General features: G+C 36.8%; 1 protein-coding gene across 1 annotated transcript; it reads right to left on the bottom strand.

Annotated features, from left to right (window-relative positions):
• Window positions 1-18,513: 18,513 nt before the first annotated feature.
• On the bottom strand, window positions 18,514-19,140 carry LOC141673991 (uncharacterized). The gene has a single exon (XM_074480717.1). The coding sequence runs from the start codon at window positions 19,138-19,140 to the stop codon at window positions 18,514-18,516; it is 627 nt and encodes a 208-aa protein (XP_074336818.1).
• Between the last annotated feature and the right edge of the window lie 258 nt (window positions 19,141-19,398).

Genomic DNA, 19,398 nt, shown 5'->3' on the forward strand with positions numbered 1-19,398 from the left:
ATATATATATATATATATATATATGGGGAGGGGGTTCTTTTGAATCATCAAATTATTCAAAATAAGTTAAAATGATACTTTCTGAATATTTGAAAGTACTCGGAAAATTATCTGAAAGTCAGAAATACTTTTCAAATAGGATTTATAATTTTTTAGATCATATAAAACATTTAATGAGTATTTAATAATTGACTAATATTTATTTAATAAGTAAACATTGAATAATTCTCTTCTAAATGAATTGTTGAAAATAATGTTCATCATCTGATTTATATTTAAAATAAGGTGGAAACAATATTCTTAACAAATATTTAATGATTATCAAAAAATTATTAAATTATAAAAGTTGGAATAATTTTTACCTTTTTAATGAATATTGGAAATAATATAGACCAACAAAATAATGTTTAACAATTTTTTATTAATTCGTAAATAATGTTTTTTGAAATCTTTTGATAAATGATTTGAGGTCTTTGATATAATGTAGAGGGACTTCGAGTCCTTTAAATTTTTTATTTATCATAAAAAATAGATAAACAATATTTACAAATGACTCCGGAATACTTCCGAGTTTTAAATAACTATACCGACCGACTCTGGCTCTAAAATATATTATACCACGCTATTTGCTAGCGTTAACAATTATAAATTCATTACTTTACTATATATCAATCATTAATCTCAATTCATAATATTTCGTAATTGTAAATTATCACAATATGGTATCATGCAGGCATAAAACTGTTATATTCTTCACAACACAATAGTATTCAAAGGTCCTGTTCGAAAAGTTTCCTAGAGTCCAGGATACGTTCTCCGACTTCCACTCATTCTGGGTTTTTCTAATCAACATACATTATAATATTAATTAGTATTCTTAATTCCATCGACCACTTATACTAATAATAAGTGTAATACTTTACAATTCTCGTTATCCGACCGACTCGAAATAACTATCAATCCTTGGTCTTCTAGAGTTGACTTTACCGAATGTTACTACTACGCGACTCGTACTCCAACATTTTTAATAAATTGAAAAATCAAAAATAATATACGAAACCACCTCAAAGACCTTTTTACGTGTTTTTAATATTTATCATAAAAGTTTCACTTTGACAACATGAATTTAAATAGGTTAAAAACATTTTAAAAGTTCGGTAAACTACAGAGTTTTCCTATTTATACCGCTTTCACTATAACGTCATTTTCTCTCAAACCGTTAACTCAATCGACACACAGTCTTTGGGTGCACGATCTAGACAATATTTAGAACAATTTACTTGAAAATATTTTTCTGGACAGAGGGGTGAAATCCCGAAGCACCAGGTTTTATGCATTGGGCTGCATTTGGTGTTCTCACTCCGCGTGACCTCGGCTCCGATTTTTTTATAAAATTGAAAAATCAACAACTTGAGCTAAATATTTTACAGGAGCTTAATAAATGTATAACCCAGCCTTTGTTAAACTTTCATAAGTTTTGAATTTTTTTATGTTGATCATTTATACTCTCAAAGTTGGTAATATTTAGCAGTTTTTAACTTGTAAGTCGCGTTTACTAAAACAAACTTAACTTTCAAACCGTAAGTCGGAATCAGGAGAATCAAGCGTGTAATATCCGGGAAGCCGAAAGTAAATATACTTAATAGTTGTACCTTGTGTGAATGAATATTTCTGCATTTTAAATTTGCTTTATGTAGTATATGATTTTTCAAAGCAAGAGTTTATTTATTTCCCTTATTTTTGATTTATAAGGAATATTCTAAACCTTGGAGAAATTTTCTTTTAAAAGTTATTTTGTTCACAAATTTCAAAAGTGATTTTATAAAATATCTAAAAATCCAAGTTATTTTATAGTATAAATTTTATAATTTTTGAACTTGTATTTTATTTTATAAAAATAAATCTTTACAAATTTTATTTGTTATAATTAGCAAAATTATATAGAAGACCTTGCATGCAAATCACCCTTCTATTCTCTCAAAGGGTAAATAAGACCTTTCCAACCCCACTAACTCATTTGTTGATTACCAAATTACCACACTAACCTTGCATGCAAAATGGCCTAACTTTAGCTAGAGGACATTTTTGTACATTCTCACTTCCACTCATCATTTTGTCAAACAAAAAGCATAAAACTAAAATCAAAGTTGGAGAAGTCATTCCACTCACTCCACACTCCAACACACCACATTTTTTTCTCTCCTCCCCCTCCCACCATTGCTCTCAGCCGAAGCCCCATTCCCCTACCCCCTTCCATATTTCATTTCATTCTTCATATTCCCAAGTGTAAATCTTCTACCTACATTCATCTTATATAATTTCCAAGAGTTTTGTGACTTGGAAGTTGAAGTTCCATGGATGCATGTGTAGTACTTATGTCATCTCCAAAGAGAAACTCTTGATTCTTGTGAATTCAAGAGCTCTCTATGAGATATATTTTATATATGTGCTAACTAAGTGTTTTATGGAGATATCATGCTTTAAAATCCTTTGCATGCTACTGAATTTTCATTATATATTTATGTTTAGCCATGCATGCTAGTTTTAAGATATTAAAATGATGATCAACCATGTTTTTCATGCTACTCTTTTTGAAATCATGTTGCTATGTCTAAAAATCTATAAATTCGAAATATGTGTGCTTAAAATAGATTGTTTCCATGATAAATTTCTTATTAATAGTTAAGAGAAGATATATTTCATGATTATTAAGGATGAGTAATAGGTACAAGTCGAATTTGCAAGCATTTAAACTTTATGCCTAGCCGAAATCTTGTTATGTATTTTCCATGAGTTGCATGTTATATTTTTAGTTGCATGTTGTTGATTCTTGGGCATGGATGATCTCCCCTTCTGTTGAGGCACTATTTTAGGATATTAAGACACTAGGTTTGCTTTGGAAAGAGTTGGATGCTTGGTTATTAAGTGGGAGTTAAGGTGGAAAGGGATTAGTTAGTGTTTGCATTTTTCCAGATTTGATGCACTAGTTATGGGGAAGTTTTGAATGAGCATTTGTTGTGAAATTTAAGGCCCAAGCCACCAGAAGCTAGCACTAGGAGTATATAAAAGGTTTTAGGTATTTGTTGGAGGTTTATAAGTCGTTTGGTTAGGTGCACGAGTGGAATCACAAAATCTGTCCAGCAGGGGACAGTTTTGTTGAAACTTAGAAATAGGAAGTTTTGACCATGTCATGGGTAGGCCCTCATTAGGCCCTGTTGGGCCTTAGTTCGAGGGAGTTTCAGAGGAGTTTTTCCAGCCATAGTTCATAGGATTTTATTTAGAACCATGTGTCACAAGTTAGTTCAAGTCAGGGCGTTTTCTGCCCAAAAAAACAGGGGAACCATGGACTTTAAGCTTAGGCCCAAGGAGGCCCAAGCTAGACCCTTGAGCCACATCAAGTTTGAGAGATGCCTTAAGGTCAGAAGAGCCTAGTGTAGAAGTTTTGGAGGTAAACTTGTAGTTTAAGAGTGTCTAATGCACTCAAGAAACCATAGATGTCATTCTGAAATTTTCCTTAGTGAGCACTTTCACTTATCACATAGTTTTATAACACTTATGAGTAAGACCTAGGTTGACCGCTATGGTTGCAAGATATTATAAAGCCATTAGAATTAAAGGCCCAAGTGAGGGTCAATAGGTTTTGGATAGTTAAGTAAAGGCACATTGAGTAAGGAAGCCAAAATTTAGAGATTTTGTCTAGTTTAGCGACCAAGTGACTTAAGTTGTGAGTCGAGATCATCCAAGCCTAGTGTTGCATTATGGTGTGTGTGATATTATTTGGTATTAAAATATGATATGTGAGTATATGTGGCTATGTGTATAATTATATTTATAAGGTGAATATAAATTGCGTGCATATAGGCCTAAGTGCCATTTGTGTTGTAAATAGGTTAAGTTGGTGAGAATATATTATAATGAGGATTTTTATTATTTATGTAGGATCTCGTGACGAGGGAAAACTTGCCATAAAGGTCGAGTGAAGCTTCCGGTTGCTCCTACCAGCCAGACCAGACCAGCCTTTCTCAAGGCAAGTGATTCAACCTGTATTTTGTTTACACTGCAAATGTGTGATAATTAGTTCATATATATTGATGCGAGTATCCTGAGTTATCTTGATATACTTGAACCAAGAGATTCTTAAATCTATCTTTGTATTATATAGAAATGCCATGAACCCTCAAGTACATATTGCAAGTAGTTCAAAAGTCATATCACTCTATTATATCAAAGTGATTGGAATGCCATGATAAATAAAGATTTGATATAATACTTGATTGATCCTCTTGATTATCATGCTTTTGATTCCTAAAATATTGACATTTCACCCTGATGCTTGAACCCCAATAGAAACTTTACCTTGATACCTAAAAGCCAGATATTCTTTAAAGTTGTTCTTAATTGATTGATAACCCTTTTTCTTACCCTAAAGTTCAACAATCCTGATATACCTTGAGCTAAAGATCATTTTCTTCATACCTTAACACCCCTAGTATCCATGAAGCTTACCTTCTTGATGTTCTAGTACTTGTACCTTGTTTAAAACCATTGCTTTAAGCCTAGTTTAGCATTACTCTTTCATATTATCCAATAGCCTTGCTAAATCTCCTTGTCAAAGTTCTTGTATATGGAAACCTTTTAATTACCCTAACATAGTAAAGTCTAGTGGATCATGGCCCTGAAATTTGGTGACATATTTCCAGTGTTTCAAAGATGATCTATAATCCCTAGATAAAAATGTTTACTACTTAAGAGATTTTAAATCGGCATCAGTTTTTGAAATGATTAAAATGTGGATTTTCAGTCCCAAAGGGGGATAAATGTTTTCTTTGAATAGTGGATCTGGACTGAGACGTGAGTCCTTTCCACACTTACAATGTAGGCTTAAAAGTTGCCTAGGGATCCCATTAATATTTTAGAACCCAGCGAGGTTCGGGATTACTTCACGGCTGATCACCGGCTGTAATCCGTAGCGTCATAAAATGATTTTTGAATTAAGATATGATTTTGGAAATGTTTTGATGCAAGCAAATGATGCCATCACCCAAAGTTTTATCTCTTGTTATTATTGGTTATGTCTTCGCAATGTCATTCATTTATATATATATCTCGATTTATGTTTTGTATCATATAGTTTAGCACTTGTTGAGCATTTGGCTCACTCCTTGCTTTACCCTGATATTACAGCTAGCAGCTATGGTTAGGTTCAAGCGGACAACATGTAAGACCTGTGACGCCGATGCGTATGTACGAGCTCAGGTAGAATAGAAGATAGTTTTGTGTGAGGACTCAAATTTAAAATCAGTTGTAATAGATGGTAGAGTTGGGATGTTCAAAACCCTAAATTGTAAGATCTTGGATTCAGTTATGTTTACTTTCTTCTAAATATTGTAACAGTTAAATTTTTTTTGTTTGGTAAGTTGGGGGTGTGACAGGTTTTGGTATCAGAGCTACGATTTAGAGTCCTTGGACAGCCCCAAATAGGTTATAGGATTTATGTATAGGTTATAGATAATATGCGAGAGAGTAGGTTAACTAAATTTATTATTAATACTCCTCTTATTGGTTTGTCAGCAAAGGGCGCATTCCTCGGCACCCTCTGGGTCGGACGACACTATTGCTTTCTCCGTGTATGCTGAGTTGAGGCGCGAGTTTGACATGCTTCAGGGCAAGTACGACCGACTGATAGACCGACTGAAGAACGTGTACCCGGACAGCCGAAACTATGAAGGGAAGCCCAATGAGCAGATTACTGCAATACTTGAGACCTTGGTTCAGTACGTCAACCCTAAGCTTGAGGAGATGCCATCACACCGAGACCGCACCAGCCAGTATATCATCCAGATGGTGGCGGATGAGCTCCAGAGCATTGTGAAGATGCTTCGAGAGGAGAAGACTACCAAGCCCCGTTCTGATGGAGTGGAGCCTTAGTTCTTTCCATTATCTACCTTCCATGTTGTTGTATTATCAGTCTTCGTAGAATTCCCAGTTGTTTCCTTTAAATAAGCATGTTATTCCTAGAATCAGACTTTGTCCTAATCCCGATGTATTGTGACCTTTAAATTTCAATTATTATGCAATATCGTTCCATTTGCTCTCAACTGTTATTTTACGCCTTCATATGCATCACCATATATGTTTAATTTGAAACTTGACCTCATATGAAAATATGAATGCCATGCAATACCCTCGAATTATTTCCTTATTCATACCTGTTTTGATATAACTCTTATTTCAGGATCATGCCACCCAAAAAGAAGAACACAACAACCACCTTCACCACAGATCCAAATATTCTTCGATTACCGGAAACTTTGCAACAACAAACCAATGCTATAGCTCAACAACAACTAAATCTTCAACAACGAATTGAAAACCAAGATAACCGTGAACCATACCAACCACCCGAACCACCAGTACCACCTAGACAAGTTGTCACTTTCAAGGCATTTCAGAATGTGAATCCACCTGCATTTCATGATACCACTGATCCAATAATAGCTAACACATGGATTAAGGAAATGGAAAGGGCTTTTGAGTTGGTACAGTTAGGAGACGATCAAAAGACGCCATATGCTACTTACTTCCTGAAGGGCGAAGTCATCTATTGGTGGGAATCAGTAAAAGCTATGGAAGTAACTCAACAGGTTTCTTGGGAGAGATTTAAGAAGTTATTTCTGGAAAAGTATTACCCTAAGTACATGCATAATCAGATGGAGCTTAAATTTCTTGAGTTAAAGCAAGGGAATATGTCTGTACTGGAGTATGAGAAGAAGTTCACTGAGTTGTCAAGGTTTGTGACAAAGTATACCAGCACTGAGGAGGAAAAAGCGAAGAGATTTGAGCAAGGATTGGAGCCTTGGATCAGAGATAGAGTGGCTATGTTTGAGCTTGATACCTATGCGGGAGTAGTACAGAAAGCTGCTCTGATTGAGAATAATGGGATGTAGTCAAGGAAGGAAAGGGATAACAAGAAGAGAAAGATTCCATTTTATGGAGAGAAGTCGGAAGCCGGAAATTCACAAGATCGGAATGTAAAGAGGATTGGATTTTATAAGGGTGGGAATTTTCAAAAGAAAGGGAATTTGGGCAAAGACAAGAATCGAAGGGGAACAACCAGGCAAGCCAAGGGCAAGTTGGAGAAAACGAGTTCCAGAGACCAGAATGCAAGCATTGTGGAAGAAGACACCCCGGAGTATGTAATAAGCTGAGCATGACATGTTATAGGTGCAACCAGAAGGGACATTTGGAAAATGAGTGCAAGATGCCGAAGCCAGGAGTTACATGTTACAAGTGTGGAAAGACTGGACATATAGCTAGGGAGTGCAAGGCAACCGGACCAGTCAAAGCTCTAATGAATGTGGCAAGTACCAGTGCAAGCGTGCCAGCCGAGGTATTAGCATTACCTCCGCCACCTACAACAACGCCGCAAGCAACAGCAAGGACATTCGATCTGAAAATGAAGGACGCTGTTCAGAACTCTGAGGTGATAGCAGGTACACTTTTACTCAATAATGTCAAAGCTAAAATATTGATTGATTCGGGACAACAAGATTTCTCATATCAGAAACTTTTGTTGATAAACTTCAATGTGATAAAATGATTATGAGCGAGGTAGTAAATGTGGTAATTGCGAACCAAGAGAAGATTCCTGTGAATCAATTCTGTCCGAAATATGAGATTGATATTTTGGGACATAAGTTTTCAGCCGACTTGATACTCTTCAAGTTGGGAGAGTTCGATATTATTTTAGGTATGGATTGGTTAGGGAAGAATAACGCCCAGATTAATTGTAAGACCAAGAAAGTGTATTTAAAGACGATGAGTGGAGAGAAGGTAGTATTTAAGGGACAGAGGCAAGAGCAACTGTTTCTTACAATCGTTCAGGCTAAGAAGCTACTTAGAAAAGGTTGTGAGTCGTTCCTAGCTTATGTAGTGGATTCAGAAAAAGGGCAACCCCAGCATAGAAGATATCCCCGTAGTTAACGAGTTCCCAGATGTGTTTCGAGACGAACTATCAGGCTTACCACCAGATCGACAAATCGAGTTCGAGATCAACCTTGCTCCAGGCACAAAACCAGTATCAAAGGACCCTTATAGGATGGCACCAGCAGAAATGAAAGAGTTGGCAAGCCAGCTACAAGAATTGTTGTATTAAGGAGTGATTCGGCCAAGTATGTCGCCATGGGGAGCACCTGTCCTGTTTGTAAAGAAGAAAGATGGAAGTATGCGGCTATGCATAGATTATCGGGAGTTGAATAAGGTGACGATTAAGAACCGCTACCCGCTACCAAGAATAGATGACCTTTTTGACCAGCTGAAAGGAGCAAAGTGCTTTTCAAAGATTGACTTGAGATCAGGATACCACCAATTAAAGATCAAAGAAGAAGATATTCCCAAGACAATATTCAGGACCAGATATGGACATTATGAATTCCTAGTAATGCCGTTTGGATTGACTAATGCCCCGACCGCATTTATGGATCTGATAAATCGGGTATTTAACATAAGCAGCATCTATGGATAACATTGGAGATACTCCGACAAGAGAAGATGTATGCCAAGTTTTCTAAATGTGAGTTTTGGTTAAAGGAAGTTCAATTTTTGGGGCATGTCATTGGAAATGGAGTTAAAGTAGATCCGACAAAGATTGAGGTGATTATGAGTTGGGAGAGGCCAAACACACCTACGGAAGTGCGAAGTTTTCTAGGATTGGCAGGGTACTATAGAAGGTTTGTCAAGGATTTTTTGAAAATTGCCACGTCATTGACTAAGTTAACCAGGAAGAATCAGAAGTTCGAATGGAGTGCAGAATGTGAGGATAGCTTTCAAGAGTTAAAACAGAGATTGGTAACAGCTCCGGTGTTAGTACTACCAGATGACCAAGGAACTTTGTGATATTCAGCGACGCTTCACATAAATGATTGGGCTGTGTGTTAATGCAACACAGTAAGGTGATTGCGTATGCGTCAAGACAGTTGAAACTGCATGAGTTGAAGTACCCGACGCATGACTTGGAGCTAGCCGTCGTAGTGTTCGCACTTAAGATTTGGAGACATTACCTCTACGGAGAAAAGTGTGAAATCTACACAGATCACAAGAGTACTTTAAAGTACATTTTCACTCAGAAGGAGCTCAATATGAGGCAAAGGAGATGGTTGGAATTGATCAAGGACTACGATTGCTCGATAAATTACCACCCTGGAAAGGCGAATGTTGTGGCCGAGGCATTAAGCATGAAGGAGAGATTGAATATGAAGACAACACCAAAGGAATTGTCTGAAGAGATTAAGAAATTTGGATTAGAACTTTGTAATTATGGAATAGTTGAAAAAGTTTGTCGTGCAATGACTTTTCAGCCAACACTAGTGGAAATGATAAGGAAATGTCAGGAAGAGGTAATGGAGAAAGGGAAGAATCAGCTAACTAGAGAGGAGATTAGTACTCAAAAGGATGAGCAAGGTATACTAAGGTTTTCCTCAAGAATTTGGATTCCTCATGTACCTGAATTGAAGAATGAGATCCTACAAGAAGCCCACAATTCAAGATTTTCAATCCACCCAGGAAGCACCAAGATGTATCGGGACTTAAAGCAGAACTTTTGGTGGCCAAATACGAAGCGAGACGTGGCAGAATGGGTTGCAAAGTGTTATACTTGTCAAAAAGTGAAGGCAGAACATCAACAGCCAAGCGGATTAATTCAGCCCCTAAAGATTCCAGAATGGAAATGGGAAAATATTGCTATGGACTTTATAGTGGGACTACCGCGAACGAAATCCGGACATGACGCTATATGGGTTATAGTTGATCGCCTTACGAAGTCGGCTCATTTCCTTCCAATTAATGAGAAGTCGTCATTGGACAAATTGGTTCATCTGTACGTGCGTGAAATCGTATTAAGGCATGGAGTACCCGTATCAATAGTTTCAGCCAGAGATCCCCGATTTAACTCGAGATTCTGGAAGCAATTTCAAGAAAGTCTTGGCACGAAGTTGAACATGAGTACGGCGTACCACCCGCAGACTGATGGTCAGAGCGAAAGGACAATTCAAACAATCGAGGACAGGTTGCGCAGTTGTGCAATCGATTTTGCAGGAAGTTGGGACGACCACTTGCTATTGATTGAATTCTCTTACAACATCTATCATTCCAGTATTGGTATGCCACCATACGAAGCTTTGTACGGACGAAAATATAGATCACCGACAAGTTGGGATGAGGTAGGAGAAGGAAGGATTCTAGGCTCGGAATTGGTACAACAGTTGCATGAGACAGTCAAGTTAATTCAGAGAAGGTTGCTTGCTGCTCAAGATAGGAAGAGAAAGTATGCAGATCCAACGCGTAAGGATATTCGATTCCAAGCAGGCGAAGCCGTTTTGTTGAAGGTGTCACCAAGAAAAGGGTTGTCTAGATTTGGCAAGAAAGGGAAGTTAGCACCTTGATATATAGGTCCTTTTGAAATTTTGAGTCAAGTGGGGAAGGTGGCCTACGAGTTAGCCTTACCACCTCATTATCAGCATGTGCATAACGTGTTCCATGTGTCATTGCTTAAGAAGTACAATCCTGACGCCAGCCATGTGATAGAATATGAACCTGTAGAAATTCAGGCAGACCTGTCATTTGTGGAGCAACCTGTCAAAATACTCGACTGGCAAGAAAAGAGTCTTAGAAACAAGTCGGTAAAGTTAGTGAAAGTACTTTGGAGGAACCCCAAGGTCGAAGAATCAACTTGGGAGTTAGTGTCTGATATGCGTTCCCGGTATCCTCATCTGTTCACTTAGATTCTGGGGACAGAATCCCTTAAGGGGGAGAGGATGTTACGACCGGCATTTTATGTAATATTATCTGTGGATTTTGTGTGATATTAAAGCCGAAAGTAAATATTCTTAATAGTTGTACCTTGTGTGAATGAAAATTTCTGCATTTTAAATTTGCTTTATGTAGTATATGATTTTTCAAAGCAAGAGTTTATTTATTTCCCTTCTTTTTGATTTATAAGGAATATTCTAAACCTTGGAGAAATTTTCTTTTAAAAGTTATTTTGTTCACAAATTTCAAAAGTGATTTTATAAAATATCTAAAAATCCAAGTTATTTTATGGTATAAATTTTATAATTTTTGAACTTGTATTTTATTTTATAAAAATAAATCTTTACAAATTTTATTTGTTATAATTAACAAAATTACATAGAAGACCTTGCATACAAATCACCCTTCTATTCTCTCAAAGGGTAAATAAGACCTTTCCAACCCCACTAACTCATTTGTTGATTACCAAATTACCACACTAACCTTGCATGCAAAATGGCCTAACTTTAGCTAGAGGACATTTTTGTACATTCTCATTTCCACTCATCATTTTGTCAACCAAAAAGCATAAAACTAAAATCAAAGTGGGAGAAGTCATTCCACTCACTCCACACTCCAACACACCACATTTTTTTCTCTCTTCCCCCTCCCACCATTGCTCTCGACCGAAGACCCATTCCCCTACCCCTTCCATTTTTCATTTCATTCTTCATCTTCCCAAGTGTAAATCTTCTACCTACATTCATCTTATATACTTTCCAAGAGTTTTGTGACTTGGAAGCTGAAGTTCCATGGATGCATGTGTAGTTCTTATGTGATCTCCAAAGAGAAACTCTTGATTCTTGTGAATTCAAGAGCTCTCTATGAGATATATTTTATATATGTGCTAACTAAGTGTTTTATGGAGATATCATGCTTTAAAATCCTTTGCATGCTACTGAATTTTCATTATATATTTATGTTTAGCCATGCATGCTAGTTTTAAGATAAAATGATGATCAACCATGTTTTTCATGCTACTCTTTTTGAAATCATGTTGCTATGTCTAAAAATCTATAAATTCGAAATATACGTGCTTAAAATAGATTGTTTCCATGATAAATTTCTTATTAATAGTTAAGAGAAAATATATTTCATGATTATTAAGGATGAGTAATAGGTACAAGTCAAATTTGCAAGCATTTAAACTTTATGCGTAGCCGAAATCTTGTTATGTGTTTTCCATGAGTTGCATGTTATATTTTTAGTTGCATGTTGTTCATTCTTGGGCATGGATGATCTCCCCTTCTGTTGAGGCACTATTTTAGGACATTAAGACACTAGGTTTGCTTTGGAAAGAGTTGGATGCTTGGTTATTAAGTGGGAGTTAAGGTGGAAAGGGATTAGTTAGTGTTTGCATTTTTCCAGATTTGATGCACTAGTTATGGGGAAGTTTTGAATGAGCATTTGTTGTGCACTTTGAGGCCCAAGCCACCAGAAGCTAGAACTAGGAGTATATAAAAGGTTTTAGGTGTTTGTTGGAGGTTTATAAGTCGTTTGGTTAGGTGCACAAGTGGAATCACAAAATCTGTCCAGCAGGGGACAGTTTTATTGCAACTTAGAAATAGGAAGTTTTGACCATGTCATGGGTAGGCCATCATTAGGCCTTGTTGGGCCTTAGTTAGAGGGAGTTTCAGAGGAGTTTTTCCAGCAATAGTTGATAGGATTTGATTTAGAACCATATGTCACAAGTTAGTTCAAGTCAGGGCATTTTCTGCCCAGAAAACAGGGGAACCATGGACTATAAACTTAGGCCCAAGGAGGCCCAAGCTAGACCCTTGAGCCACATCAAGTTTGGGAGATGCCTTAAGGTCAGAAGAGCCTAGTGTAGAAGTTTTGGAGGTAAAATTGTAGTTTAAGAGTGTCTAATGCACTCAAGAAACCATAGATGTCATTCTGAAATTTTCCTTAGTGAGCACTTTCACTTATCACATAGTTTTAGAACACTTATGAGTAAGACCTAGGTTGATCGCTATGGTTGCAAGATAGTATAAATCCATTAGAATTAAAGGCCCAAGTTAGGGTCAATAGGTTTTGGATAGTTAAGTGAAGGCACATTGAGTAAGGAAGCCAAAATTTAGAGACTTTGTCTAGTTTAGCGACCAAGTGACTTAAGTTGTGAGTCGTGATCATCCAAGCCTAGTGTTGCATTATGGTGTGTATGATATTATTTGGTATTAAAATATGATATGTGAGTATATATGGCTATGTGTATAATTATATTTATAAGGTGAATATAAATTGCGTGCATATAGGCCTAAGTGCCATTTGTGTTGTAAATAGGTTAAGTTGGTGATAATATATTATAATGAGGATTATTATTATTTATGTAGGATCTCGAGACGAGGGTAAACTTGCCATAAAGGTCGAGTGAAGCTTCCAGTTGCTCCTACCAGCCAGACCAGACCAGTCTTTCTCAAGGCAAGTGATTCAACCTGTATTTCGTTTACACTGCAAATGTGTGATAATTAGTTCATATATATTGATGCGAGTATCCTGAGTTATCTGGATATACTTGAACCAAGCGATTCTTAAATCTATCTTTGTATTATATAGAAATGCCATGAACCCTCAAGTACATATTGCAAGTAGATCAAAAGTCATATCACTCTAGTATATCAAAGTGATTGGAATGCCATGATAAAATAAAGATTTGATATAATACTTGATTGATCCTCTTGATTATCATGCTATTGATTCCTAAAATATTGACATCTCACCCTGATGCTTGAACCCCAATAGAAACTTTACCTTAATACCTAAAAGCTGTATATTCTTTAAAGTTGTTCTTAATTGATTGATAACCCTTTTTCTTACCCTAAAGTTCAACAATCCTGATATACCTTTAGCTAAAGATCATTTTATTCATACCTTAACACCCCTAGTATTCATGAAGCTTACCTTCTTGATGTTTTAGTACCTGTACCTTGTTGAAAACCATTGCTTTAAGCCTAGTGTGGCATTACTCTTTCATATTATCCAATAGCCTTGCTAAATCTCCTTGTCAAAGTTCTTGTATATGGAAACCTTTTAATTACCCTAATATAGTAAAGTCTAGTGGATCATGGCCCTGAAATTTGGTGACATATTTCCAGTATTTCAAAGATGATCTATAATCCCTTGATAAAAATGTTTACTACTTAAGAGATTTTAAATCGGCATCAGTTTTTGAAATGATTAAAATGTGGATTTTCAGTTCCAAAAGGGGATAAATGTTTTTTTTGAATAGTGGATCTGGACTGAGACGCGATTCATTTCCACACTTACAATGTAGGCTTAAAAGTTGCCTAGGGATCCCATTAATGTTTTAGAACCCAGCGAGGTTCAGGATTACTTCGCGGCTGATCACCGGCTGTAATCCGTAGCGTCATAAAATGATTTTTGAATTAAGATATGATTTTGGAAATGTTTTGATACAAGCAAATGATGCCATCACCCAAAGTTTTATCTCTTGTTATTATTGGTTATATTTTCGCAATGTCATTCTTTTATATATATCTTGATTTATATTTTGTATCATATAGTTTAGCACTTATTGAGCATTTGGCTCACTCTTTGCTTTACCCTGATATTACAGCTAGTAGCTATGGTTAGGTTCAAGCAGACAACACGTAAGACCTGTGACACCGATGCGTATGTCCGAGCTCAGGTAGAATAAGAGATAGTTTTGTGTGAGGACTCAAATTTAAAATCAGTTGTAATAGATGGTACTGTTGGGCTGTTCCAAACCCCAAACTATAAGATCTTGGATTCAGTTATGTTTACTTTCTTCTAAATATTGTAATAGTTATATTTATTTTGTTTGTTAAGTTGGGGGTGTGACACTCAGAATCTAGGAGAATAATTGAGGATATCGATTTCGAATTTCAGATTCTAATTCCTATGTTGCTTCTTCGACTTTAGGATTTTTCCATAATACTTTCACCAAACTTACTGATTTATTTCTAAGAATTTTCTCTTGTCGATTCAGTATCTATACCGGTTGTTCTTCATACGATAAATCAGCCTGAATTTCCACTAGTTCAATTTCTATCACATGGTTGGCGTCTGGATTATACTTCTTTAGCAATGAGACATGAAACACATTATGCACGTGCTGATATTGTGGCGGTAAGGCTAACTCATAAGTAACTTTTCCTACTTGGTTCAAGATTACAAAAGGTCCAATGTATCTTGGGCTTAACTTCCCTTTCTTACCGAATCAGGTCAAACCCTTCCATGGTGATACTTTTAGTAACACAACTTCCCCAATTTCAAATTTCACTACTTTCTGGGCGGGGTCTGCGTACTTCTTTTGTCTATCCTAAGCAGAAATGAGTCTCTTCTTGATCACAGTGACAATGTCATTTATTTGCTGAATCAATTCAGGTCCATAAATCTTTCCTTCTCCAACTTCATCCCAACTCGTCGGTGTTCTACACTTTCATCCATATAACACTTCGTATGGTGGCATGCCAATACCGGAATGGTAGATATTATTATACGAGAATTTTACGAGTGGTAGATGATCGTCCCAACTTCCTGAAAAATCAATTGCACAGCTTCGCAACATATCTTCAATGGTTTGGATTGTTCGTTCTCTTTGACCATCGGTTTGTGGATGATATACCGTACTCATGTCTAATTTCGTCCCAAGGTTTTCTTGAAATTGCCTCTAAAATCCCGAGTTGAATCGCGGGTCTCGATCCAAAACTATTGATATAGTTACACCATGGCATAACAAGATTTCGCGTACATACATATGAACTAGTCTATCTAATGAAGACTTCTCATTGATTGGAAGAAAATGAGCCGATTTCGTAAGGCGGTCAACTATCAACCAAATTGCATCATGTCGAGAACATGTTCGCGGTAAACCCACTACAAAATCCATGGCAATATTTTTCCACTTCCATTCTAGAATCTTCAATGGTTGAATCAAACCACTTGGTTTCTGATGTTCTGCTTTCACTTTTTGGCACGTGGCATTTTGAAATCCACTGCGCAATCTCCCTTTTCATGTTCGGCCACCAAAAACTATTTTTCAAATCATGGTACATTTTGGTACTTCCCGGGTGAATCGAAAATTTTGAGTTGTGTGCTTCTTTTGAAATATCATTCTTCAATTCAGTCACATTTGGGATCCAAATTCTTGTTGAAAATTTCAACACACCTTGTTCGTCTTTTTGGGTACATATCTCTTCTCCTGTGAACTGATTTTCTCTTGAGTCATTACTTTATCTTGGCATTTCTTTATCATTTCTAGTAGTGTCGGTTGAAAAGTAATGGCATAACATATTTCTTCCACTCTTCCATGATCACAAAGCTCTAATTATAATTTTTTGACTTCATCAAATAATTCCTTCGGCATTGTTATCATATTTAACCTTTTCCTTTCTACTCAAAGTGTCTGCTACTACGTTGGCCTTTCCCGGATGATACTGTATCGAACAATCGTAGTCTTTGATCAATTCTAACCATCGCCGTTGTCTCATATTCAGCTCATTCTGAGTAAAGAGGTACTTCAGACTCTTATGATCTGTGTATATCTCACACTTTTCCCTATATAAGTAGTGTCTCCATAGCTTCAAGGCAAACACTATCGCAGCTAACTCTAAGTCGTGAGTCGGGTACTTCTGTTCATGTGGTTTATGTTGTCTCGAAGCATACACTATCACTTTTCCATGTTGCATCATTACGCATCACTGTATATCACAAAATCTCCCTTGTCGTATGGTAATGCTAAAACCAGAGCAGTTACCAATCTTTGCTTTAATTCTTGAAATTTATTTTCGCACTTCTCCGTCCATTCAAACTTTTCATTCTTCCTTGTCAATTTGGTCAGTGGTACGGTAATCTTCGAAAAATCCTTTACAAATATCCTGTAATATCCCGCGAGTCCCATAAAACTTCTCACTTCTGTTGGCATCTTCTGTCTCTCCCAATTCATTACCGCTTCGATCTTTTCAGGATCTACTCTAATTCCTTCTCTTCCAACAATGTGTCCTAGAAATCTTACTTCAACTAACCAAAACTCGCATTTCGAGAACTTGGCATACAATCTCTCCTTCCGCAGCACTTCCAAGACTATTCTTAGATGTTCTGCGTGATCAGCTTCTGTCTTTGAATATACCAGAATATCATCAATGAAAACTATGACAAACTTGTCCAAGTACTCCTTGAATACTCGATTCATTAAATCTATGAAAGCAGCATTCGTCAACAAAAATCCATAACGAGAAACTCTTAATGTCCATATCTAGTTCGAAAAGCTGTTTTTTGTATGTCTTCAGGCTTAATCTTTAATTGGTGGTATCCCGATCGCAGATTAATCTTCGAAAAATAAGTGGCTCCCTTGAGTTGGTCAAACAGATCATCAATTCTAGGTAAAGGGTATCTATTCTTAATCGTCAACTTGTTCAATTCTCGATAATCTATACAAAGTCACATGCTTCCATCCTTCTTCTTCAAAAACAACACTGACGCGCCCCACGGTGAAACACTTGGTCTTATAAATCCATTGTCTAATAATTCTTGTATTTATTTTGCTAATTCTTTCATCTCCGTTGGTGCCATCTTATATAGAGCTTTCGAAATGGGTTCGGTGTCGGGTGCAAGATCTATTGTAAACTCAATTTATCTGTCCGGGGGTAAGCCAGGAAGTTCTTCTGGAAAAACGTCCAGAAAATCTCTTACCACTGGAATGTCTTCCGGATTTGAAACTTCTCTACCTTTATCAACTACATATGCCAAATACGCCTCGCATCCTTTTCGAATCAACTTCTTTGCTTGCATCGAGGTGAGAAATGTCTGAGTTTGCTTTTGACCCTTGAACGTTACATTCTTACCTTGAGGTGTACTTAATACTATTCTTTTATCCTTACAGTCTATTTGAGCACTGAAACTTGTCAACCAATCCATTCCTAAGATCACGTCGAATTTTCCTAATTGGAAAGGAATAAGGTTTGCAGGAAAAACGTATTCGGCTATATCTATTGAACAATAAGGGCATATACGATTTACATATACTCTATCTTGATTAGCTAAGATAATGGATAAGGGTTCATGCATTAATTGGGTTTCACAATTCAACTTATCAACAAAAGATTTTGAAATAAATGATTTGGTGGCTCCCAAATCAATCAATACTTATGCACTAGCAGCATTCACAGAAAGCGTACCTGATACCACATCGGTACTTTGAATTGCATCCTTCACGTTCATGTTGAAAGTTCTTGCTTGAGCTGGATAAGTCAAAGCTGGGCGATTTGAAGATGATCCTCTCTGAGGTTGATTGAGAGATATTGGGAATGATGGGGTTGGCATATGAGTTACTTGATTCATAGGGTAGGGTACAGTAGTCAGTTGCATCAATTGGTTATTACCCACTCCTTTGCATTCTCGTGAGACATGTCCTGGTTTCCCACACTTATAACACGTGATGTTGGCCTTCTGATTCTTGCATTCATGAGCATAATGGCCCTTCGTATGACACTTGAAACAAACTATATTCGCCTTATTGCAGATTCCCGTATGTCGCCTATTACAAATCTTATATTCTGAAACTGATCCTTGCGGGGGTTTCTGTCCAATGGTTAATTGAGATTTTGTTTCTTGTGACTTATTCCCAAATTCTTTCTTCTTAAAGTTTCCGGGTCCACTATGAGGTTTAAACCTTTGATTAGTCCTCTAATTCTGGCCCTTGTAACTTGAGCCTTCTTCTCCCGTTTCAAATCTTCTCTTCTTGTTGCCTTTCTCCTTTTGATTTTTCTCACTCTCACCTTCAATTACCATTGCTTTATGAACCACTTCAGCATAGGTGGTCAACTCAAAAACTGCCACACAACTCCTTAACCAAGGCTTTAATCCTTGCTGGAACCTTTTTGCCCTTTTCTCTTCAGAATTAATATACTCTCCCATAAACCTAGAAAGTTCCGTAAACTTCTTCTCATATTCTCCATTTGTCCTATTGTCTTGCTTCAACTCAAAGAATTTCATCTCCATTTGTGTTTGCATATAGCGAGGAAAATACTTATCCAAGAATATTCTCTTAAACCTATCCCAAGTAATAACTTTAGTAGCTTCTAAAGCTTTTGCCGACTCCCACCAATAGTTTGATTCACCTTTAAGAAAATAAGTGGCATACTCCACCTTCAGGTTATCTCTAACATTTGTTAAGGCAAAGGACTTTTCTATTTCCTTAATCCAAGCATGAGCTTCTACCAGGTCTTGTGTTCCTTTGAATTCTGGGGGTTTTACAGATTGAAATGTTTTGAAATTAGTGACACCTTCTGGGGGTGGTTGAGGGGGTTGCATCTATTGAAGAAGTAGTTGTTGTTGGGCTATGGTAGCAGTTTGTTGGCGTACCAACTCCACAGGTTGTGCTATATCAGGGTTTTGGTTTTCTCCGTCATTTTCTTGGTTATTTGTAGGTCTTCCTCGGGCTTTTCTAGGTGCCATTTTCTGAAATGAGAGTTATACAGTTTGAGTTATACAAAAATTAGGGTATTATTTTGCAATCATCATAGTATACAGTTTTCAAACAATAAAGGTGATGCATGGCGATAAGCAAGA

This window comes from Apium graveolens, chromosome 7 (genome assembly GCF_009905375.1).
Source record: "Apium graveolens cultivar Ventura chromosome 7, ASM990537v1, whole genome shotgun sequence".
Classification (NCBI taxonomy): Eukaryota; Viridiplantae; Streptophyta; class Magnoliopsida; order Apiales; family Apiaceae; genus Apium; species Apium graveolens.